This window comes from Quercus suber, unplaced genomic scaffold, assembly GCF_002906115.3.
Source record: "Quercus suber isolate HL8 unplaced genomic scaffold, Cork oak 2.0 scaffold_114, whole genome shotgun sequence".
Classification (NCBI taxonomy): Eukaryota; Viridiplantae; Streptophyta; class Magnoliopsida; order Fagales; family Fagaceae; genus Quercus; species Quercus suber.
In genome coordinates this window covers 1,403,006-1,429,070 of record NW_027069579.1, presented here as the reverse complement: position 1 = coordinate 1,429,070, position 26,065 = coordinate 1,403,006, and the positions used below count along the sequence as shown (strand labels likewise).

Here is a 26,065-nt window from a genome sequence, read left to right as displayed (position 1 = left end):
TGGAGTAGGAGCTTGGAGGGTTTAGGTATATCGGATAGATTAGGCTTGGAGGGTCTCTTTCTAACCCATGTATCCCAACTGATTGTCTAGTGGATCGATTTCCGCTTGGAGGGCAGCGGAGAGGTTTTTCGCCGAGTTCTTCGGTTTCATCTTCGATAACACGTCTCAGTGTTATCTGTGTTTGCATCTCTCTTCCCTACTCTTGTTCATTTCATTTTTACTGCTGTGTTGCTTTAAATATGGATTAGAGTAGTTGTCTTGCTTATACGCTTGTGTTTACACTATTCCACACTTAGTATTAAGTTAGTACAAAATCAACCAAGCTGTGACTTTAATTTCGGGTTCTAAAAAGCTCTTGTGTTTTCGACACCTTTTCGAGCTTTCAGTTATAAACAAGCTAATAAATGTAAAATTTAATTTGTTTTTTTCATAATTTCAATTATTAACTATAAATATGTATGTATATTATACCATTAAAAAAATAAATAAAAACATATAATAATCAATTTATAGTTCATATATATATATATATATATCAATCAAATTAAGAAACTGGTGTAAATACATAAAGTTTAAACATAATTTTTAAAAAAAAATTAAGAAAATAAAGCAATGTAAAAGTATTAAAAATATAACATTATACTTGTAAAGTTGAATGCATGACTCATTATTTGAATGATTTTGAAAATTTTTGAAGCCTCCATTTTGATAAGTTGATAGTTATAATTTTGGGCATTTAAACTTTAAATGTCTCATGGAAACACTTAAAAATGCCACACAAAAGGAAAAAAAAAATACTAATTGAGATACAATAATCTTAACAAATTAAATTTAAAGTACTTCCAATACATTATAAAAGGAATAAAAACAGCAATTTTTTTTTTTTTAAAATTATGAGACCCACCATTTCCGTCATTAATTGATTTGGAAAAGTTAAATTTTGTGGACCCACTAATTAATGGATTCATATGGGGTAGTTTCATATAGTAAGCTATGTACATAAACTATTTTATAATATTTTTATAAATTATTAATATGATTTTAGTATTTTTTAAATAATTATTGATAAATAAAAATATATTGTTAATGGTAAGTCTAAATTAGAACTGTAGGGTCAGTTTTTGTTGCCCAAGCCCAAGGAATATGGGTTAAAGGCCTAATGAACCCAGAACAATGAATTTGTAGAGAGTGGACGAAAGAGCTGGGCTGGTTATGAAGCATAGAATAGTTGGCTAGATTACATGCAGTGATGATAACATGAACTAAAGCTCAGATAACTCCATGAATGAATGTCCGAAGAGGTATTTTATTTAGTGAACAGTGATTACAGCGTTTAGAGTTACAGTAAAACTTTTCTCTTTCTTTTTCTTTCTCCTCTTCGATCCCCCAGCATCAGGGACCCTTCTTTTTTATATAGCATCCCTTCCTATCATCTCCATCGTCCACCTATTCTTCATCCACGCATCTACTCAAGTGCATGTCACGTCATGTGTCTACTTTAGTTCTTTGTGAGTGGCGGTAGCTGAGGTTGCACTGTTCAGGGGTCTTCTCCACATAAATGCGGCCAGAAAAGCTATTGCTATAAAAACATATAATAATCAATTTATAGTTCATATATATATATATATATATCAATCAAATTAAGAAACTGGTGTAAATACATAAAGTTTAAACATAATTTTTAAAAAAAAATTAAGAAAATAAAGCAATGTAAAAGTATTAAAAATATAACATTATACTTGTAAAGTTGAATGCATGACTCATTATTTGAATGATTTTGAAAATTTTTGAAGCCTCCATTTTGATAAGTTGATAGTTATAATTTTGGGCATTTAAACTTTAAATGTCTCATGGAAACACTTAAAAATGCCACACAAAAGGAAAAAAAAAATACTAATTGAGATACAATAATCTTAACAAATTAAATTTAAAGTACTTCCAATACATTATAAAAGGAATAAAAACAGCAATTTTTTTTTTTTTAAAATTATGAGACCCACCATTTCCGTCATTAATTGATTTGGAAAAGTTAAATTTTGTGGACCCACTAATTAATGGATTCATATGGGGTAGTTTCATATAGTAAGCTATGTACATAAACTATTTTATAATATTTTTATAAATTATTAATATGATTTTAGTATTTTTTAAATAATTATTGATAAATAAAAATATATTGTTAATGGTAAGTCTAAATTAGAACTGTAGGGTCAGTTTTTGTTGCCCAAGCCCAAGGAATATGGGTTAAAGGCCTAATGAACCCAGAACAATGAATTTGTAGAGAGTGGACGAAAGAGCTGGGCTGGTTATGAAGCATAGAATAGTTGGCTAGATTACATGCAGTGATGATAACATGAACTAAAGCTCAGATAACTCCATGAATGAATGTCCGAAGAGGTATTTTATTTAGTGAACAGTGATTACAGCGTTTAGAGTTACAGTAAAACTTTTCTCTTTCTTTTTCTTTCTCCTCTTCGATCCCCCAGCATCAGGGACCCTTCTTTTTTATATAGCATCCCTTCCTATCATCTCCATCGTCCACCTATTCTTCATCCACGCATCTACTCAAGTGCATGTCACGTCATGTGTCTACTTTAGTTCTTTGTGAGTGGCGGTAGCTGAGGTTGCACTGTTCAGGGGTCTTCTCCACATAAATGCGGCCAGAAAAGCTATTGCAGCGCATTAAATGCAGTGGTAGCAGCTTTTCCTTTAGATATTTTTTAGTTCTGATCATTTCCAGATCCACCCAGGACCTATCATTACTGTTGGGATCGTTGGGAAGATTAGTCGGACCTTCCACATGTTCACTTGATCAAGGCTCATCATAGGAGCAAGACGTCCTCGGACCAATGGTGAGCTCTTCGGACGACACTCCCCTTCTGCTTCTGGGTCTTCTGCTTTAGATGGGCCGCCCCAACCACCTATTAATTCTCGGAAATACAATAGTCCTTAACAGGGAGTTCCGAGCCCATTAAGTAGCTTTGGGCTTTTTCCCCCACAAGAAATAATAAAAATTTAACACATTAATAATTTGTAAAAATATTAAAAAATAGTTTATTAACTTAACATTACTCCTTTTCTTTTTTAACCCGGCGTCTAAACAGCAAGACTTTTTTTTTATTTTTAGTGAAACTGTAAAAAGCTTTTATAGTTCTACAGTTCAACACTTCTGCTGCTGCTGCACTGCAGTTCAAAAGTTCTACAGTTCAACATGGAGCCTGACAACCCGTGGGAAGAGTTTACTATTATAGCCATTCCACAAGCCTGGGACCTGGAACCTGACAAACAGCCCGAGTGTTGTATCTACAGGGTTCCCCAAAATCTCCGCAATGTAAATGAAGATGCCTACACTCCAAAAGAAATTTCAATAGGCCATGGCAAAGAAAATTTGAAGAAAAATGAAGAATCGAAGTTGAGGTGTTTCTTGGACGCCTGTTATCGAACTAAAAAGACCCAGGGAGAACTTGCAAAATGCGTCCAAGAAAAAGAATTAAAGATTCGTCATTGTTATGCAGAGAACTTTCATGAAATCAGCAAGGAAGATTTCGAGAAGATGATTCTTTTGGGTTTTATTTTTATCATTGGGCACTTGTGGTGTACTACGCGATACCCAGAAGAAAACAACATCCACGAGAAAGTCTCTGATATTTTGCATGACTTGATACTACTGGAGAATCAGGTTCCATTTTCTGTCCTCGAGGAATTATATAATTTTGCCTACAGGGACCTCCCTAATCCTCATAATGAGGATAATTCCTTTCATAAGCTTGTCCTTGATTACTTTTTATGTTTTTGGAAAGATTCATATTTAAAAAATGTCTCTTCTGATGATTACAATGAGGTATTGGATGTTACTAGGCGGGCGGAGCAACCCAAACATTTAATTGATTTCCTAAGACATTTTCTCCTTCCATCAGATCCGGAAAGAGGAGAGAATTAAACGTCGACTACCTTGTGCAACAAAGTTGGCTGAAGCAGCAGTGGAATTCAAAGAATACAAAAATAAACGCTTAAGTTTCAAAAGAGTTGGTTATTGGAAAGGTTACCATTTTTAAATTTGTCATGGCTGTCGAGTTTCTTGCCATGCTTCAAATGCTTGGAGAATATGGAGGCTGTCTTGAAAATCCCATCCTTTATGGTAGGGGACACAACTAATCGTGTCATCAGAAACTTCATGGCCTTTGAGCAATGTCATTATCCACATGAAACTTATATCTGTAATTACATTGTGCTATTAGATCATCTTACTAAAACTGAAATAGATGTGGATCTGCTTGTTGAGAAAAAGGTTCTCGATAACTGGCTAGGCAGAGATGAGGCAGTGGTTAATCTGATCAACAAACTTTGCCATCAAATTGTGGAAGATAATCATTCTTGTTACCATGATATTAGTGAACGGATTAATGAGCACTATATGGGTTATTGGAGCAAAATCATGGCATCCCTTAAAAGTCAATATTTCCACGATTTTTGGAGAGGCAGTATAACTGTTGCTGGAATTCTAGCCCTGTTTTTTGCTTTCTGGAGTTTCCTTAGGCCTTTTATCTCTCTTCGTTGAACATCTGTGGTTCAGTGTGTGTTTGTTGGAGACTTGGTGTGCTTTGCTTCTGGTTGCTTTAGATGATGCATCTGAAGTTTGTAATAATATGCTTGGCTTCTAGTTTACCAAATTTATTCATGTTGTAAGATTGTTATAGTCGTTTCAAAACATTATGGACTGGAGAATCTGTATAGTGTATTTTCATTTTTCAACAAATAAACATCTATGCTCGTGAGTTATCACATGGAATCCTACGACATGTACGCTAATATCATTATTCTTGTCTACTTCAAAAATCTTTCCATTTCATATATAGCCAATTCGCCAGGCTGTTTGGTTCGTGGAATGTTGTGAACATTACAACAAGATTATGAAAATGTGGCATATTACTCCATTTAGTTTGTTTATTTGTGCATAACATTTCGGGAACATAAGATTATCCGGAGATTAACATTACAATGATTTGCTATTGGTGATAACCTTATAGTACAATATAATAATTTATCTAAATGACAACTGACAAGAACGTTCATGCCATAACTTGTAATTATATCACTAGATAAAATGACCACAATATTACACCAAAATATTAATTTGGTTATTTTTGGGTTTCATTTGTGTGGAAGGAAAGGCGGCTATTCCTTGGAATAGAATATAATCCTCTTCCTTGTCAAAGACATAATGTATTTCTGCTTGTTTACCATATTTAGGAATTAAAGTCTTATAAATAGATAGTGTAGCAAATGATTTGATAACTTTGGCCAAAGGGCTCTCCCCTGTGGGGAGAGGAGACAATCTTAAAATTGAGCATGAAACAAAAAGAAATGAAAATAAATTTTAGGTTTTCTCTAGGGAAATATTCTTGGGGTGCTAAAACCATAGAAGTTGTTGTATCCAAGGCAAGTGAAAATCTTAGGTGAGTTCTATTATTCTCTAAACAGAAGATGCATTCTATTTGGCATAGATCTCAAATTAGGCATAATCTTGAGAAGATATTGTAATTTATTTTATAATAGTGAATTTATTCAAAGTTAGTGTCATGGTTTTTTTCTTTTGAGAATAAATGATTTTCCTAAATATGTGATTATGTGTGTGATTGATATCTTGACACATCAATTGTTGTGATAAAGTTTTTCATTGATTAAAATTGTTAGTAATTTTCTTAATTCAAGTAATACTAGATTAGGATTCAACAAGTGGTATCAAACATAGTTGATTTATTGGATTATTTCTTGTGTGAATTATGAGATATCTAGGACCGGTAGGTCCTGATGGAATTTGAGAGAAGATTATATTTGGTCCAAGTGTGCATGAGTATGGGTTATGATATATAAGAAGTGATTCTTTTTTTTTTTTCCTTTTTTTTCAAGAAAAAGTTTGCTTTGATTAAGTTTGAGCTATCCCAAATGGGCAAAAAAAAAAAAAAAATGGCGATAGAATTTGAGTTAAAGGAGATTTTTGTGAAATGCTTTAAATTCCTATTGTGACTTAAAAAGTTAATTGATTTTTTTTTTTTTTCAAAGAAAGAAAATCTAANGATGTTGTTTTTTTTTTTTTTTTTTTTTTTTTTTTTTTGCTGAATTAATGGGCTGGTTGTTTTACAATGTAGACGGTATCATTATCATACCCACACATTAATTCGTCTAATGTAAAATGCCCATTAACACCCAGTTGAAAACCCAACAAAAAGATTGACCCCATCCCCCAAGTTAAGCCCGTACAGAGAAAGGGAAAGCAAAGAATGTTCAACAAATTTTTGATAGACTGAAAAGAGAGTTGGGGGGCAGAGCAAGACTGCAACTGCAAGAGCTAAAGCTGGAGGGGGCAAGTTGAAGTTGGATCGCAGATGGAGGAGAACGAAGGCGGCGGTGCCCGTGGTGGTGGGACTGAGACCTACAGCCACATCTGGTGGGCCCTAGCTAGTGCTGCCCAGTTGGGGTGGGCCATATCTTCCTTCAAAAGAGGCCACGCCGGCGACTCTCACTTCATGCCTTTCAAAGCCTTCTACGTCGCCTCCCTCTTCGTCGGCGCCACCTCCACCGCCGCCGTTTCCGTCCTCCACGTCTCCGGAATCCACAAGGTCCGCTTCTCTCTCTCTCTCCCTCTGGCATTTTAGGGGCTTTTTAGTCTTTCCAATATCAAGTCAAGGCTGTGAAACAGTGTCGAACAACTAAAGTAAGTAATTCATGTACTATTTATGAGAAAAAAAAAAGTCATAGGAAACTAAACCATTTTCATTACGAACAACTAAGGAGGATCGGGTCGTTGCTTAAACTGTGTGCCTTTTTTTTTTTTTTGTAGTTCATCTGACATGATTGAATATGTTATCTGCATATTTACTTTACTACTTGTGTAAGATGGGTCTTAAACAATTTTCATTGTGTCTCCTTCAAAATTCATATGATAGAAAACTGGATTAGGATGCTTTGGAGTCCATACGTAATTCAATGATAGGTTTTGTAAATGGACAAAACTTAGGTACAGTTACTTATGTACACTACACTAGGTCCCTCAATTAAATTCAAACACAAGACTATATTGACTAATGAAGCATAACTAGTGTAATTTTTTTAATTTAATTGGGAAACGTAGTGTACCTATGTTTTACCCTTCACAAAATATTTTTATATCTATTTTGAAATGGGCAGGTTAGATATTGTTTGCCACATTATCAATAATTTAAATTGAACCGAAATGGTTATAGTCAACGTTTGTTTAAATGTTACTGACGTGACGAAATTTAGTTCACTTATTTCAATATGGATGGATAGGATTTCAGAAATTTTAAAGTGGAGTTCCCTTAAGAACTCTAGAGGAGAACTCTAGAGGATGGATCCGTAGAAACACAGCCTGAGAGCAAAATTAAATGAACTTGTCTGTTCATTTGTCGACATTGTTTAATTTGAGTATGTTGATCATTAAATAAATTGAAAGAGGAAAAAGAAAAACATTTGATGTGATTTTGGTCTTCTGTTTGTTGCAAAAAGTGTTTAGAGCATTCTCATCAGCTCTCTCATAAAAAATGCCATTTTGACACACCAAAAACCTACTTTATCATTTTAGCACATCATTTTACAACATACCATTTATCAGGTGTTCTATTTTTTTACAACTTCATTTAAATATTATTTCTTAACTCTTTTTTATTCTTTTTTTATTATTTGTTCCTAACAGCCATGTTCTTGTTCTAACGGTAACATTCTTGTTCAAATATTCTTGTTCTAATCAACGGTAACATTTTCAAAGACTCCTCCTATTCAACTGTCATATTTTTTTAAATCCATATTTTCAATTTAGCATTTTTTTAATATAAAAATAAAAATAAAAATAAAAACTTAGACCTGTCACCTTAAAAAAAAAAAAAAAAGAACTCAAAACCTGATCCGTTCAAATAAAAAAAAAAAACTGAACCTGTTACGTTCAATAAAAAAAAAAAAAACATATCCAATAACAAAAAAAAAAAAACCTTGTCAAGACTCATTAAAAATACTCCTCCTATTTAACTGTCATATTTTTTTAAATCCATATTTTCCATTTAGCATTTTTTTTTTTAAAAAATAAATAAAAACTTAGAACCTGTCACCTTAAAAAAAAAAAAAAAAAAAAAAAAAAAAAGAACTCAAAACCTGATTCGTTCAAAAAAAAAAAAAAAAAAAAAAAAAAACTCAACCTGTTACGTTCAAATAAAAAAAAACACATATCAATAAACAAAAAAAAAAAAAACCTGTCAAGACTCATATTAAAAGACAAAAACATATTTATATAACTACAATCCAAAAGCCAACCTGAATTAACACATATCCAATAACATCAACTCAAATTTACACACATAGTGGCTTAAATGGTACTTCCTTGATCACAGATGGTCAAATAACAGACATACTTGAATTAACACAACACAAATGGTACCTAAATAACATCAACTTGTCAAATTTACACAAACAGACATACTTGAAATAACATCAACCTGTTAAATTTACACACATACTTGAATTAAACAGAGTTGAGCTTGCCACTTCCTTGATCACATATGATACTTAAATTTAAGACAACACAACAATTGGCTAGTACTTAAACTTAACACAACGAAACAACATAGCCAATGAGTTTATTGGCAACCTCATAAACAAAATGAAACAAATAAATCAAATCAAAAGTTTTAATGACAACTCCATAAAAAGAAGAGGAGAGAAATAAACAAAACCAAAAGTTTTCACAACTCTCCTCGTAATTGCCATAAATGTTCAACGAGATTCTGTTGGAGTTGAGAATGAACTTCTTTATCCATAATGCGTTATGAACTTGAATGAACTCCGAAAATTCATTTGTCGGCTCACGTGACATTGGTGTACATGAAATCTCATCAATTTGCTCATAATCGAAAGTCCACTGCTGCAGCTTCATCTCGCTCATCTTCAATAATCATGTTATGAAGAATTGCGCATGCTTTCATAATGTCTTGTAGTGTTTCATGATAGAAAAACCGTGCAGGTCCACATACAATTGCAAATCATGCTTGAAGCACTCCAAATGCACGCTCTACATCCTTCCTATATGCCTCTTGAGCTTGTGCAAATAATTTTTTTTTATCTCCTAGTGGAGATGGGATTGTCTTCACAAATGTTGACAATTTTGGATATATGCCATCGGCAAGATAGTATCTCATTGCGTAATCCTGACCATTGATTGAGTAATTAACTGCAGGAGCACGTCCTTGTGCAAGCTCAGAAAATAAATGAGACCACTCCAACACGTTAATATCATTATTGGACCCAGGTAGTCCAAAAAATGAGTGTCATATCCAAAGATCATATGAAGCCACTGCTTCCAAAATAATAGTTGGCTGACGAACATGACCACAATACATCCCTTTCCATGCAGTTGGACAATTTTTCCATCTCCAATGCATGCAATCAATGCTTCCCAACATGCCTGGAAATCCACGGTTTTGGCCATGGGCTAACAATCTAGCGATGTCTTCATTATTTGGTGACCTCAAGTATTGCCCTGAGAAAATAGCAACCACTGCTGCAACAAATTTTTTTCAAACTCATCATTGCAGTGCTTTCAGCTATTCTCACATATTCATCCAAAAAATTAGCTGTTACTCCATATGCAAGCATCCTAAGTGCAGCGGTCATCTTTTGAAGGGGAGATAAACCAAGCTTTTTGGCATTATTTCTTTTTTGGATAAAGTAAGGTTCGTGAGCTTCTACCTTAGATAGGATTCGGAGAAAAAGAGAACATCTCATTCAAAATCTCCTTCAAAATACTTTGGGAGGATATATAGGTTCTTCAGCAAAGTAGTCATCGTAAAGCCGTTTATGGCCTGCCAAATGATTACAGTCGATATACCAACGACGCTTACGTTGTGATGTCTCACCCATGAGAAGTTTTATAATTATCTCATCTTCATCAGAGTCATCATCAAGCAATTCACGGAAAAAAGAACAACCCATGGAGATAAACTAGAAGAAAACATTGGAAAACAATTATCAATATAGATGCAAGAAACATAATATGAAATGAAATCGATAACTTTAAAAGAAGGTTTGATCATTATGTAAAGAATATAAAAAAAAATTTAAATACAAACGTGGCCTAAGATAAGATCCTCTCCTATCTTCTTCTAGCACTTAAGAATTGTAAACCAATGGATATATTTCAGAAACAATTAGAAGAGCCCAACAGTCAAGACAAGCATAAAAACTATAAGAAAAATATAACCAAATCAGCACCAATAGCACAGCAGCATCCATAGCACAGCACAACACCAATATTAAGCATGACAGTAATATAAATTCTATAGTAATATAAAATCAAACAACGAAAATATACGACATTTTATATAAGCTAAAATGTTAGAATTACTTAATAGTGCTTGAATATGACATAATGCCTTGATGAGGGCAGAGGAATAATGGGGTTTCCCTCAAATTCATATTAAGGCCTAAAATCACAAAATACATATTAAGGCCTAAAATCAGCTTCATCCAAAAAATGCCACAAAATACATATCAAGGCCTACAATAAGTTCCTAAAAAAAAAAAAAAAAAAAAGGCCTACAATAAGTTCCTACCAAAAAAAAAAAGGCCTACAATAAGTTCTCAACCCAACGAACAACTTGATCTTTGTTTTGCAAGGATTTCCTCTTTGAGTCCATCATAAAAAGTTCTTTGGTCTTCGTTCATGCCACTTGTGTCTAGCATCATAATTCTTTCATTCTCTTTCAACTCTTTCAGGCGAACCTTTTCTGCTTTGATACGCACTCTCTCTTTTTCTTGTGCATAAGATTCTTCAAGCATTTTCATTTTCTTTTTCAAATATTCCGCTGCAACATCTTTCCCATCATCTTTTCTCTTTCGATTAGCCTTTTCAGCTTTTCTACCTATTGGCCTCTTGAAATCCATAGTATCACCAACCCCCCCCCCCCCTCCTTGATCTATTGAATCTAGAGTTTGAGGCATTTCTTTGCCTGAATCTTCCCTAGGCACAGTAGATGCCCACTTGGGAAAATCCTTCAACATTTGCCAACAATGTTCATATAGAAAATGGTTACCGTATAATTCTTTAAACAATTCCCTTGCTTTCTTAATCTAAAAAAAATTAAATAAATATAACATAATTAGTTTCTTCAAACATTTCATTCGTGTTGTAAATCTAAAAAAATTAAAGAATATTGCAAAATTTATACCTTCATTTCAGCAATGGTTCCACTTTCATTCTTTGCTTCAATTTTAGCTAAGGCACCACAAAATTTAACTGTTTCCCTATTAATCATTCACCATCGGCTTGTTAGAGATGAAATACTACGTGTAGAGTCAGTCTTGTGATCCTTGAAGTATTTTGCAACTTTATCGTAAAATGTTGTTTTATGTTGCTCATTACTATGCACAGGATCGACACTAGTATTGAGCCATGCTGCTACAACCAGCTTGTCTTCCTCAGGACTGAAGGCAACACCACGTGTTGATTTTTTCTTAGAAGTGGCAACTTCATCATCCGTTGGAGAATCTTGGACTAACAAAGGATTATTTTCAGATAAACCGAAAAGTTCATCCTCACCATTAATATTCCCCCGTAAGACATCAGTGAACGATGAATACTGTCTTGAGTCCATGCTGTGATTAAATGTTAGTTAGTTAGTTGTTTAGGCTGTTATAGCTGTTAGTTTCAGTTTTGCTCTTATCTTTGTGTATATAAATTTGTGTATATAAACAGAGACTGTATTCTTCTTTGCTAAGTTAATAAGATTTTTCATTCACAAATCTTTGATAGAACTAACTTAATTAATAACTAATTATAAAAACCTAACTGATCTGCAACTAATCTGAAAATGAACTAAACTAATGCTAATCTGATAGAAGATGAGCAAGAGTTGCTGTGGTGAGCAGGAGATAGTTGCGGTTGTGAGCTGAACAGCTGCTGAGTATCTCTACTATCGGCTATTGGTATGTAAGCTCCACTTTGGTGGTGCTTTAGTAGTACCTTTAATTTGTTTGATTGGATGAGGGTTTAATTAATGTGGGTAAATCAATTATTTGGCGGGACATCAATGCATGTTAAATATTTTGATTAACTAGTCCTAACAGGATCAGAACCAAGATTTCGATTAGGGGTCTAAAGTATGAACAAAAAATAAATTCATGAAAATTCAAAATAACATCAATTTAGTATAACAAACTATGAGCAAACGAAAAGACAAAAAATGATTGTTTGTTAATACGTTTTAGTATATGTTACTAAGACTAATTATGGTTAGAATTGAAAAAAATAAAAAAAAATAAATAACACAGCACACAGCACATATGAACTAAATACCAAAATACCAAGAATAGAAGTAGACACCGAAATACCAAAAATCACAGAGAAGATGGAGAACTTACCTGTACGGCGATATTGAGATGAACTTCCGATCAGCGATACCGAGATGAACTTCCGATCGGAGAATCGGTGATACCGAGATGAACTTCCGATCGGCGATACCGAGCTTGAACTGCGAATCAGCGACTTTGAGATGAACTAAACCGATTCGGTGTGTGAGACCATAGATCAAAGGGGAGAGAGCGAAAAAAAAAAAAAGGGAAAAAAGGGGGATAAAAAACCGGTGAAGGAGATTTTTATACATCAGTGATGATGGAATTTGTGAGATGGTAGAGAGTAAATCGGTGGTGGCTCAAATTGAACTGCGAATCAGCGACTTTGAGATGAACTTCTGATTTGGTGTATCAAATCATAAAACAGAGAGAAGAGAGCAAAAAAAAAGGGAAAAAAGGGGAAAAAAACCGGTGAACCTGATTTTTATAGATCAGTGACGGTAGAGATGAAGTTGAAGGGAGTATGTGAGAGAGACAGTGTGAAGCAGAAAAGAGCAAAAGGGAGAAGAAAAGAGTGTTGGAGAGTGGAGATGGTGAGGCAGAAAAGGAGTGGCTGAACGTGAAAGAGGAAGGTATATTTTAATCGGGATGAGAGAGAAAGACAAATAAAATAATAATAAACGAAAATGGCATTTCAGTCCGTACCGTGCCAAAAATAACAGCATACTGTAGCACGTCTCAAATTTTTAGCACATATAGCACACCTCATGATGCTTTGTTTTTGGTGTTTGGTGTGTCAAATGCCAAATATTTGGCATTTGACACACGTGATGAGAATGCTCTTATTAATCACAGGTTTTAGTTAAAAAAGGCTGGCAGTGTGTTCTGGAGGTAACTTGCCCATGCAGGATAAGCATTGAACAAAACAGATATTCTTTCCACATATTATCTAGAAATAGAATTTCTTTGTTTAGTGTCTACCTATTGTTTGATGTTATTTGATCTATTATCTGGTGATGATGGTAACAGAGTGAGTCATTGAACCTGTTATTTGAAGTTGAGTTGAGTGCTTTCCCAAAACTTGATTTTTTCATGTATGAGTGATTTTAGCTAGGATGTACTGAGAGCATTATTGCTTGAAAAGTTTTCCAACATGAGTGATGGTGTGAGCTCTATTTTACCTTTGATTGGTTCCCAATTTTCAACCTCTTAACTGGAGTTATGCCCTCTCGGCCATATATACAAACTGTCTACACTTCGTTGGTGTGTCATTACTTGGAAGGGATTGTGTTTCAATTATACCTTGGCTTCATTGCTTTGAGTTCAATTTTGGGTGTAAAAATGTGTTCTCTTTCTTTTGGCGGATGTCTTTTAAATTGTTATTTCTTTTTCCTCTTCATTTTATTGATAAGTAATAAGATATATTGATACCAAAAGGGAAGCACCCTAGTACACAGGGAGTGAACAAGGGTATAGCAAATCAAATACAAAAATTGCAAGAATCTAGGAAATCGATAAAAGAAGGGAATGATTGGTTTTGCACTATAACAAAATGTATTTTTAGCGACGAACATTAGTGAGGAAATATTTTTCGTCGCTAAAAATACAGCTTTAGTGACGAAATATGAATTTCGTCACTAATAGTGAAAAAAATTATAACATTTAGCGACGAAAAATAAATTTCGTCGCTATTGTGATCTAAAAAATAGGCGCCAGTGGAGGGAAATTTTGGCGCAAGTTTAATTAAGCTATAGTGACGAAATATTTCATCACTAAAAGTTGAAATTTTTAGTGACGAAATATTTCGTCACTGTAGGTATTGCTGTGATAGTATTAGTGACGAAAATTATTTCGTCGCTATAAGGAAGAATTAGTGACAAAAACTATTCGTCACTAAAAATAATAATGGTTTTGCACTTAAATGTTTTTAGTGACAAAATCATAATTCGTCACTAAAAGTATGCTACAACGACAAAAGTTGAATTTCGTCGCTAAAAATCTGAACAAAATATGGTCTCTTTAGTGACGAAAATAAAATTCGTCGCTAAAAGTGTAACAAATTCTAGGTCCTCTTGTGACGAAACAAAAATTCGTCACTAAAAGTGGGCAATAGCGATGAAAACATTTCGTCGCTAAAGACCACTTTTAGTGATGAAACTGATATTTCATCGCTATTTCCCACTTCTAGTGACGAATTTCAGTTTCGTCACTAAAAGTGGTCTTTAGCGATGAAATATTTTCGTCGCTAAATACCACTATAAATACTCCAAACCAAAAATAACACTCATCCACTCAGCAGAACAAAAAACACTCACCCACTCAAATTTTCAGTCAAAAACACAGAGAAACCCAAACAAAAAAAAAAAGAGAAACCTCACCGTTGTCGATAAAGCTTACCGTCGCCGATAAAGCTCACCGTCGCTGATAAAGAGATCTGGGCTTTCGAAATGGAGAAAGCCCAGATCGCCGTCGCGGCGCTTGAGCTCGCCGTCATGGCGCTTGAGCTCGCCGTCGCGGCGCTTGAGCTCGCGTCGTCGCGACACTTGAGCTCTCGCCGTCGCAACGCTTGAGCTAATGATCGCGATGATTGAGCTCGCCGTTGCGGCGTTTGAGCTTGTCGTCGCGACGCTTGAGCTCGCGTCGTCGCGATGCTTGAGCTCGCGCCATCATGACGCTTGAGCTCTCAATCGCGACGGTTGAGCTCGCGCCGTCGCGACACTTGAGCTCTCGCCGTCGCGATGCTTGAGCTCACCGTCGCGACACTTGAGCTCGCGCAGTCGCGGCGCTTTAGTTCGCCGTTTGCAGCGCTTCAGAAGCCCAGACAGCGACGCTTCATCTCGCCGGCAACACTTCATCGTTCTGCAGTTGGCGACACTTCAGATCGGCGATGCTTCATCCTTCTGCAGTTGGCGACGCTTTTGGCGACGCTTCAGCTCGCGACCCTTTGGTTTTTTTTAAAAAAAAAAAAGGAAAACTCAATTAAAAAAACAATTAAAAAGTTTAATGATTCTAAATGCTTGATGTTAATTTTTTTGTTTAATGATTCTAGTTCCTTTAGTTATTTTTTTGTTTGATACAGTAATGGATATATGCATTTTTGTTTAGTTTGGGTACGAGTGAAAAGTGATAACCCATACCAAAATCTACATTTTGTACTTTCAGGAATTGGGTCAACATCCAAACTACATACCAGGGTGCTTTCAGGTCAGTTTCTATACTATGTTTCTTTCTGTTTTGTGCTTAAATAAGCAAAAATTGCTATGTGGGTCTCTGAACTTAGTTTTGATGGTAATGGTGGTTTCTATTGAATAAATTTCTTGGATGGGTTCTCAATCTTAGATAGTTTAGGGATTGAAAACTTTTATGGGAATTTAGGATAATTGTTAAATACATGGGGTGATAGATTAGTATTAACTATTTAGGAATCTATATTTATTTTAGAACTCTTTTCAGAATGTCAAAAGGGGCAATGAAGTATAAAGACAAATCTGACAATGGGTAATGTGGTGTAGGAGAACCATCAAAGTTATGGATGTAAGTTTTGAATTAGACCAATTGGACAATGGTCTATTCACTCAAAAGAATTGTGTTTAGTTCAGTATCAATCCATACTTTTTGGCTTTTATATATATGTTTGGCTTTCCAATGAAAGTTGAAGTATCTGTAAATTTAACTCTAGAAACATAATAATGTCTTCTCCTAATGATATAGCTCCCCTTGTACGAGCTTTTCTTTAACTTTGCGGTGGTATGTCAAGCTTTTCTTTAACTTTTGTACTTATGAATTTAACTTTTTCTTTTGCAGGCTAAATACACATTGTTTGCAGTAACTTTGGATTTTTTTTTTTAAGTTGTAAACTTAGCTTGAGCAAAGTAAGTAAATTCTAGTTAAAAACTTATAAAACTGTATACTTGTGATGTTGGAAATTGAATTTGTGGTGGTATGTTATGTTGTTGCAAGTGGGTGGCTTGCATAATGTTATAAGGTGGTTTAAACTAATATTGAGAGTGTTTTTTATTTCTTGCAAATGATAATGAGTATTGTTAATTAGATGTGATGAATAATATTTTATTTGATTTAAATACTTGTAAAACTCTATATTTGTGATGTTAGAAATTAGTTTTGTGGTGGGTTGTTGTGTTAGAGCAAGCGGGTGGCTTGCATGATGTTATAAGGTGAGTTAAATTCATATTGGAAGTGTTTTTCATTTCTTGCAAATGTTAATGAATATTGTTAATTAGATGTGATGAATAGTATTTTATTTGATTTAAATACTTATAGAACTCTATTGGGAGTTTTATTGGGGTTAAATTCATATGGATCGATTATTCTATTGGGGTTAAATTCATATTGGGAGTGTTTTTCATTTCTTGAAAATGTTAATGAAACTTGTTGATTAGTAGCAATTGTGTTTCTTTATTCGATTTCAATACTTGTAAGCATTGTACTTGTGATGTTTGTGATTGGTTTTGTGGTATTGTTGTATTGAAGCAAGCGGGTGGCTTGCATAGTGTTATAAGGTGGGTTAAACTAATATTAGAAGTGTTTTTCATTTCTTGCAAATGTTAATGAGTATTGTTGATTAGATGTGATGAATAATATTTTATTTCATTTCAATACTTGTAAAACTTTATATATGTAATGTTGGAAATTGGTTTAAGGATTAATATAGACTTGTGCATTCATGCATAAGATAGAACTTTATCTAAGTAGCTTATAGACTTAGATTTAAAATATATTATACATGAGTTGTCCTTATTTTACTAAAGTAGCATTCATCTTGTAATTGTAGTCAAACATGGATAAAAGTTGAATGACAATAGGTAAGACACCCGATGGCAGATTAATCCATCCATATATTAGTACTTTATTTGCTTTCTACAACTTATACATTAGGAGTTGTGATTTTAATTTATTGGTTAATGCATTATTAGAAATGTTTCTTATAACATAGTTAATGTTTTTACTTTACGATTTTAACGAAATATTATTTTTATATTTGTGCAGATTTCTTATTAGTGGCTTTTAGGGGATTTGCTTTTGGCATTACTTGAAGACATATGAGGACATCATCCGTTAGTTCTAAAATAGGGTTTAGGTAGAGTGATTGTATGTATTGCAAATAATTATTGTATGGAATGAGTTTGAATTGGATACTTGTTTTATTTTTTACTTGTGGAATGTATGGATCTTTTTTTATAAATGTGTTGAAATAAATGTGTTATTCAAATGTGAGGTTTAAATAATGTAATGACAAGTTACAGGTTAATATCAAAGCTGTGCGGGTCGTAAATGAGGCCTATGGGCTCAGCCCCACTTGGGCTCACAACTTATTTGTTTGTTGGGCTGAATTTCCTACTATGGGTCGTTCTCCAACTAAAGGCTCAATGAGATCACTTTTCTCCTCCTCAGCAACACACTACTTCCTCTTCCTCCCCTAAGACATTCTCTCAATTTGAATTTCCTACTCCCTCTCTTCTCCACCCTCTTTTCAACCAACCCTTCCCTCTTATCCTCCCCTCCTATTTATAGTTCCTAGCTCAAACGTAGGTTATCAATGCTCTCATAGTTTGTGCCACAGAGGGTCCAGTAAGGTTTTCTATAAGTGGGAGGTCAGGTATGGGTGGCTTTGGGACTTGGTTCCCACCCCCGTCGGCAGCTCGGCAGAGTAGGTGCACGCTTAGTGTTACAGAGGGTCCAATCAGGGGGATGATAAGTGAGAATCTAGGCTTGGATGGCTTTGGGACTTGGTGCCCACTTCCGTTTAGAGCTCGGCAGCGGCGCTTAGAGGGACTTCTCTGAGAAAAACAAAGATGACGCGCCGTTCAGTGACCTTTCCGAACATGCTCGGTAAATATATGCCGAGCATAACTTTAGTAGTGAAGCTCGGGCCCCCGGGCTATGGTAGTGAGGGTTGGGCTTTAGGGCAAATGAGAGTTGGGCCCAATTACTGTGCATTCGAAGCAAAGGCTAGGGGCTGAGTGGGCCCAACGGTTTGGATGCCGCACAAAAGCCATGAAAAAAATGAAAATAGAAAATAAGTTTTAGTGATGAATTTTTTCATCATAAATATAGCAATAAAAATTTGTTTTAGTGACCAAAATTTCGTCACTAAATATAGCAAAATTTTGTAAGAAATGGTTTTAGTGACGAAAATTTTCATCACTATATGTGCCTGAATTTTTTTAAAAATAGTTTTAGTGACGAATTTTTTCGTCACTATACATACCCGAACATAGTTTTAGTGATGAAATTATTCGTCACTAAATATGATTTAGTAAACTAAAGTGTTTTTAGTGACGAAATATTTTCGTCACTGAATAGTGTTTTTAGTGAGTAAAACATTTAGTGACGAAACGTTTTCGTCACTAAAAGTTCTTCTTTTTTAAAATCAAATCGGACTTTTAGTGACAAAACTTTTAGTGATGGGGCTACAGTGACGAAATGAGTTTCGTCACTAAAAGTCCAATTTCGTCACTAAAGGTCCTTAGTGAGGAAAAACTGGACTTTTAGTGACGAATTTTTTCGTCACTGAAAATACATTTTGTTGTAGTGTTGCAAAGCAAACAACCAATCCAATAAAGTTCTAAAAAGAAGAGCTTGAGGTCCGGAATAGAACTCTCAATATCTTCAAAACAACGACTATTTCTCTCCCTCCAAAGACTCCACATTAAGCCATGAGGAACGATGGACCATATATAACCATTTCAATGACGACTGAAGCTGCCTTGCCAATACCCTAACAGCCCCAAAACAGTATGCAGCATAACCCAAGATACACCAAATAAATCCAAAACCATAGACCATATATCCATAGCAACGGGACAGTGAAGGAAGAGATGGTCAACCGATTCACCATTTCTCTTGCACATGTAGCACCAATTCAAAATCCACACCTTCCTTTTTTGTAAGTTATCAATCGTCAAGCATTTCCCTAAGGCAGCAGTCCGTACAAAGAAAGCTACTCTAGAGGGAATCTTCTGCTTCCAAATACTTCTCCAAGGAAAATCGAAGATAGTAGGACCAGCTAAAATTCTATAATAATCTTTCACCAAGAACCCCTTATCTTTGCTAGGAATCCAACACATCTTATCCTCACCAAACCCCCTTATTGAGGAACCGTATATGGTTTCCATGAAGCTTGACAAAGCCTCTAATTTCCGAACATGCACACCCCTAAAGAAGCTCACATCCCAAAAAAGGACTCCATTGGGGGATTTCATAATCTTAGCCACACTAGCCTTCTTATTCCTGCAGAATTTGAATAGGTCAGGGTAGCTAACTGCAAGAGGAGTCTCTCCACACCAACGGTCTTACCAAAACTTCACCCTAGACCCATCACCAATATCATACCGAATATGGCGTGAGAAAGAAGGCCAACCCTGACTGATACTCTTCCATAAACCAACACCGTGAGGACCATTAACAGATCTGGTACACCAGCCCCCCCCACACAACCATATTTCATCTCTATCACTTATCTCCAAAGGGCGTCCTTCTCAATCCCAAATCTCCATAACCACTTCCCAAGTAGAGCTATATTTTCCTAATCCCTAATCCACCCAAAGAAATAGGAGCACATACAGTAGCCCATTTAACCAAATGAATTTTAGGTTCATCACCAAGACCGCCCCATAAGAAATTCCGTTGGAGCTTCTCAATTCGGTTAGCCACACTAGCAAGTATTGGAAATAGAGATAGAAAGTAAGTGGGTAAATTAGAAAGGGTGCTTTTGATTAGAGTGACTCTACCTCCCTTTGATAAATACAAGTGTTTCCAACCTGCCAATTTCCTTTCCATTTTCTCCAAGATCGGACTCCATATAGTCTTATCCTTGAAATTAGCTCCCAAAGGAAGACCTAGGTATTTCATTGGTAGAGAGCTCTGCTTGCAGCCAAGGACATTAAGCAATAAGTCAAAATTATGCACTACTCCAACTGGAATCAATTCAGACTTGCCCAAATTAATCTTTAGTCCCGACGCTGCCTCAAACCAAATAAGAATCATACGAAAAATCAAAATCTAGTTTAGATTAGCATCACAAAAAATAAGAGTGTCATCCGCAAAAAGGAGATAAGACACTACCAAGGATCTTCCCTCCAAGTTACTCACACTAAATCTTGACAAGCGACCTTCAAGAACTGCTTTATCCAACATTCTTCCCAGAGCTTCTATCACCAACACAAACAACAAAGAAAACAACGGATCACCTTGTCTCAAACCTCTAGAGCTACCAAAAAACTCACAAGGAGAGCCATTAATCAAGATAGAGAAGCAGACTATAGATAGGCAGAAGGAAATCCGTTGTCTCCACTTGGCTAAGAACTTCTTTCTAACATTTGCAAAAGAAAACTCCAATTTACATGGTCAAAAGCCTTCTCAACATCCAATTTACAAATCAGCCCTGACACCCTAGACTTCAATCTACTGTCAAGACATTCATTAGCAATAAGAACAAGGTCAAGGATTTGTCTATCCCTCACAAAAGCATTTTGAGATGCTAAGATTATATCCCCCATAACCACGCGAAGCCGGTTAGCCAAAACTTTAGTAATAATTTTATAAACCCTCCCAGCAAGACTAATGGGCCAGAAATCACTAATCTCACTTGTTGCATGTTTTTTAAGGATGAGAGTAATAAATGTAGCGTTTAAGCTTTTCTCAAACTGACCTTTAGCAAAAAAGTGGTGAAATACAGCCATAAGATCAAGTTTGACAATCCCCCAGCAAGTTTGGAAAAATGCCATTGGGAAGCCATTTAAACCAGGAGATTTATCACCATGAAAACTCTGAACAACATCAAAGATTTCTACCTCTTCAAAAGGTCTCTCTAACCATTCTGCATTATCACCAGCTATCATTGGAAAAACTAACACATCTAGAAAAGGCCGAACAACCTGGTGCTCAGAATACAAATTCATGAAGAAATGAGTAATGCACTCTGCAATCATGCCTTGATTAGAAGACAAGGTACCATTAACCATTAGGCTTTCAATACCATTAATTTTCTTGTTAGAATTAGCCATTCTATGAAAGAATCTGGTATTGGTGTCCCCTTCCTTCAAATGCAACACCCTAGACTTTTGTCTCCAACTAATCTCTTCTAAAAGAGTCAACTTTTCAATATCAGTCTGAAGTTTAACATGTACTAACTTCACCTCAGCTGATAATATATGGGTCTCTTCTTTAGCATCTAAAACATTCAACTTGCTCCAAAGGTCCTGCTTCTTAAATGTTACATTGCCAAACTCCGTCTCGTTCCACTTTTTAAAATCCAACTTCAAGGCAGCCAACTTCTTTGCTAGAATAAAACTAGGGGTTCCTTGGAACAAATAGGAAGCCCACCATGTCTTCACTTTATCGACAAAATTATCCACCCTCAACCACATATTTTCAAAACAGAAAGGAATTCTACCTCTTCGCTGACTTCCCCCTCCAACAGAATAGGAAAATGGTCTGAAAGTACTCTAGACATCCTTTTTTGGGAAAACTGTGTGAAGTGATTTGCCAATAATAGGGAGAAAAGAAACCGATCTAGACAAGAATCTGATGAAGAATTAGACCAAGAGTAAAGGCCCCCTGCCATGGGAATATCCATCAACCCATGAAGAAAGATAAAGTCAGAGAAACCATACATAGTCCGAGAATAGCTAGTAGCCCTTAGCCTCTCTGAAGGGAAACAGATGATATTAAAGTCACCTCCTAAGCACCATGGCAAATCCCACCAAGTGATCAGCCCAGTTAGTTCCTCCCACATCAACCTACGCCTTTTGTTTAAATTTGGTCCATATACACCAGTAAAAGCCCACTCAAAATGATCACCAACATTTTTAAGCTTGCATGTAACTGAGAAGTGCCCCACCGCTTCCTCCACCTTCTCCACAACCCGACTGTCCCACATCAATAAAATACCTCCAGAAGCACCATGAGAACCCAGGTATGACCAATATATGTATGGACAACTCCATATACTCCGGACAACACCTCTAGTAATCCATTCTAATTTGGTCTCTTGCAAACACATGATATCAGCCTTCCAAGAACGCAACAAGTTGCAAATCTGAAGCCTCTTTTCTGTTTCATTCAGCCCTTTGACATTCCAGGAAAGTAACTTCAAATTCATTGAGCCACAGAGAGAACCCGGTCCCTATTAGAATCACTTCGCCTAGCAGAGGTAGAGCCATAATTAATAGAACTGAACAACCCCTTTAGCTCTCTTAAACCTTTCACCCCCGAGCTTTTAAAGCCACATGTTATCTTGTTCACCCCACCCCTCTGCTTTAATTCAGCTTCAACAGCCAATAAAAATTATGTTGCTTGATCTTCCAAACCCTCTAGGGATGTGCCAAGGAACTATCGAAATTATTGAATCTCCTTTGAAGCCACTCTGAGTAAGGTACTTGCCTCTCTGAATTAACCACACCCACAAACCTCTCCTCATCCACAACCGATTGTTCTGCCATAGTTGAAGGGAGAGAAAAAGCAAGTGGTTTAACAGCTAGAGGCTAATTAGCATCCTCCGAGTAGGTATCTGAAACCCAGTCCTCCACCAGCACTTCATCCTCTTTGATAAGAGCTGTTGACCCATTGATAGCTTTAGAAGACTCCCACGGAACTAAGGCCAGCTGTTATTGCTCCTCTAAAACCTTGATACACCGTGGCAGAGGTATCTGAATCAGAATTGCAACCCTCCTTCCGTCACTTAGTTCAAGTACCCATTTCTCCGAATTCCCCCATTTCTTGACTATATTGCCAGAATGCTCCTAAAGAATCAGTCGGAAATCTCGCTCTAAGCCCTCTTCACTAACTGTGGTGCGTGCCAACTCAATTTTGGCCTCATCAGCCACATCGGAATCGAGAAGCTCAACCTCGACTACATCGGAGGCGTGATTCAAGTCAAACAATGCCGATAACACATACCTGGTGTTGTCGACCAAATCGGAGACGTGAAACTGAGCAGTGGCGACCATCGACGACATGAACAACGTTATCAGCACCTCCACCACCCCATCGGAACTCAAAACTTCAACCCCTGGGGACGTTGAGGCCGATGGAAGCGATGAAGACTTCCCTAGAGGTTGGGACTCTCAAATCGGGAAAGACAGGGAGTTAAACTCTTTTGATTTGGGCCACCAGACCAAGGTGGGTTTGGGCTTAGAGATATTGAAAAGAGTTGGGTCGAGTTGATAAGCTTTTGAGAGTATAGTGGGCCTAAAGACTTGTGTGGGCTCAACACTTCCCTGACCCACTTCCTGGATATTGGAGTGCTTAACTTCCCACTTACCATTCAGCCCACACTCCAAGCACAAAGAAAGTTCTAGCGATAAGGGAAAATTGGTACCGTTGAAAGCATTGGCATTAATCCCAAGCACGATGTCAGCACCAGGTATAGGGCTTTCCTTCCCAACACCCCTATCCCGCGAATCCTGGAACTGACTGCTCAGGCAAGATATGTTAGAATTTTGAAAACTGGGCATTAAATGCTTTCCTTTTTTGCTTCTACCATTGTCTTTCCGATCACCATCCACCATTGCCGACAAAAAAGATTTTTGTTGCCTGAACTGTTGCCCTGTTAGGTTCAAAACAGATTGGGATGGAGGTTTGACAGTAAGTGAGTTGGGAGCAATAGCTTTGCATAGATGCAATCCAAATCCTTTCCACCCACTGCCCAGCTTCCCTTCCGGCACAATGATGGAACCTTTCTGACGCCCATGAACAAGTTCAGAGATCATAAGGAAGCTTCCGTGTGCATTGGAACCCTGTTGCATTATAAAAACCTTATTACCATCCCTGAAGGTTCTTGCAAAATTTTCAGGAGTTATATTTGACAAGAGATCCTCCACATAAGTTAGCAAACGTTTAGCACTTTCTTTATCAATGAAAACTGACCAGAGGGAATCCTTATTTCTTTCATATATACGTAACATATAATAAGAACCATCCTCCTCAACCGAAAATTCAAAAGTTTTGGACTCGACGAAAAAGAAAATGGAATTTTTCTTCTTCCAACCTCCATGCAGTTAGAGTCAAGTACTTTTACCTCTTTTTGTCACCCTAAAGTTCTACTTTTTCAGTTCTTATCTCCAAACATACTTCCAACCCTCTATGCTGTCACCTAAAATTCTAATTTTATTATCCCACACTAAGCTGATATTCTTTTGGCAGACAAATTGCTACTATGAGTTCAACAATTTATCAGCTATGATAATTGATCAATAAATCATTGTGCATCTTTTCCACCTCATTATCACTAATTATATAGGGATTAAGAAACTTAGGTCGCTTGTTCTGTTTGAACTTGAGCACATTGGCATAATAATTAAACTCTCACTATACTTAAAAATGAAGAACTTTGTTTCAAGTGAGTGTTTGGTTTATTTATTTATTAATTTTGAACTGTTGAAAATGTGCTCAATGTTGCATATCTTATATAGGTGGAAGACCTCCTGGAAGTGGGTGCAAATATAAGAACTGGACTTGGAGTTCATCCAAGGGCACGAGATGAATAAGTTACTTCTCATATACATAAATTGGAATATTATTGTTATTTTTAGGTGCTAAGTTTTATTTCTGCGAAAGATTGTTGCTCTGTCTGGCCATCTTCTTTGAAGATCATTGTCTATATTTTTTAATGAAAACAAATCCATTTACAAAGAATGGATATCATGCATGCGTAAAAGCACACTCTGTTTCTTTTCAAAGAGAAGCTAGCAGAAGATTTTTCTATTATTAAGAACCGTCCTTGCTTCTCTCAAACCAGAAGTTATGTGTTGTGTGTTCTTTTCCCATGATGAACAAATGGGTGAGAAATTTCCTGTATGCTTGAGTTTCCTTTTCTTTTTCTTAGATAATCCATGATTAGAAGCTTGCTCCCACTGATTACATTGAGTTAATATCTGGATTTAAATTCTATAACAATTCAGTGTAAAACCATATGGTTACACTCTCCAATAATGTTTTTGCAGGATAAAAAAAATTAGGATTTAGGTGATAGCGAGGGTAGAAGAATGTTTGGAGGTAAGCACTGAAAAAGGAGCATGTCAATTCGAATGAATCATCTTTTCTGCAGAGGTAAATCTTTGCCTGCTTGGCAAGAGGATAGCAAGTTACAGTTGTCCTTCTAATTCTGCCCGCACAACACATGGGTTGAAGTTGGGAAGGCCATCAGTGCAGTGTGGGACTCTTTGTATAGTTTTGTTGAATATAAAGTAGGGATGGTTTTGGCATAGTGCTTGGAGTGGTAGTAGTCATTTGGCTCCTTTATTTCTTAAGCTATTCTAGCTAGTTGTAAATAAAGATGCTATGATGTTTGAAATTTGAATATATTGAGGTGATCAATGGTGGGGTGCGCTGGAATCCATTTGAGGTCTGTTCAAAATTGGACTAATTTCTTTGAGGTGGTGTTCTCAGCTTGGATCAGCATGGGTATGGAGGACAAGGTGTTTCAGAAATTAAATAAAAATGGTTGTTTTAGTGCTCATTTGTATTATGAAGCTTTATAAAGGAACTAATACATTTTGGGAATGTACCAGTGCTCAGAATTGTTGGTTAGAATCAGGGTTGTTGAAAAAGCTCTCATTGGGCCGGCATATGCTGTTCACCGAAGTGGTGGGAAAAGTGTTGCAAACACTTGACACACTGAATCTTAAGCCATTTTTCACGGCTATATGGATGTAATAGAAATGCTCAATGGAGAGGAGAGACGAAT

General features: G+C 36.1%; 1 protein-coding gene and 1 long non-coding RNA gene across 2 annotated transcripts; both read left to right on the top strand.

Moving 5' to 3' along the window:
• The first annotated feature begins 3,211 nt into the window (after positions 1 to 3,211).
• On the top strand, positions 3,212 to 4,558 carry LOC136068419 (UPF0481 protein At3g47200-like). Its single transcript, XM_065775545.1, has 3 exons — positions 3,212 to 3,841; positions 3,918 to 4,041; positions 4,143 to 4,558. Exons 1-3 carry the CDS (start codon positions 3,212 to 3,214, stop codon positions 4,556 to 4,558), a joined length of 1,170 nt encoding a protein of 389 aa, XP_065631617.1.
• Positions 4,559 to 5,310: 752 nt separating this feature from the next.
• On the top strand, positions 5,311 to 25,113 carry LOC136068427 (uncharacterized). Its single transcript, XR_010629782.1, has 2 exons — positions 5,311 to 5,456; positions 24,792 to 25,113. It is a non-coding gene; the product is annotated as an uncharacterized LOC136068427 (long non-coding RNA).
• Positions 25,114 to 26,065: the final 952 nt, after the last annotated feature.

What these genes read in the sequence shown, in the direction of transcription:
- LOC136068419 (XM_065775545.1), top strand. Translation starts at nt 3,212, where the DNA reads ATGGAGCCTGACAACCCGTGGGAAGAGTTTACTATTATAGCCATTCCA. An exon ending in CTTCTGATGATTACAATGAG is followed by an intron (nt 3,842 to 3,917) that starts GTATTGGATGTT and finishes TCCTTCCATCAG; the next exon opens with ATCCGGAAAGAGGAGAGAAT. An exon ending in AAGAGTTGGTTATTGGAAAG is followed by an intron (nt 4,042 to 4,142) that starts GTTACCATTTTT and finishes CCTTTATGGTAG; the next exon opens with GGGACACAACTAATCGTGTC.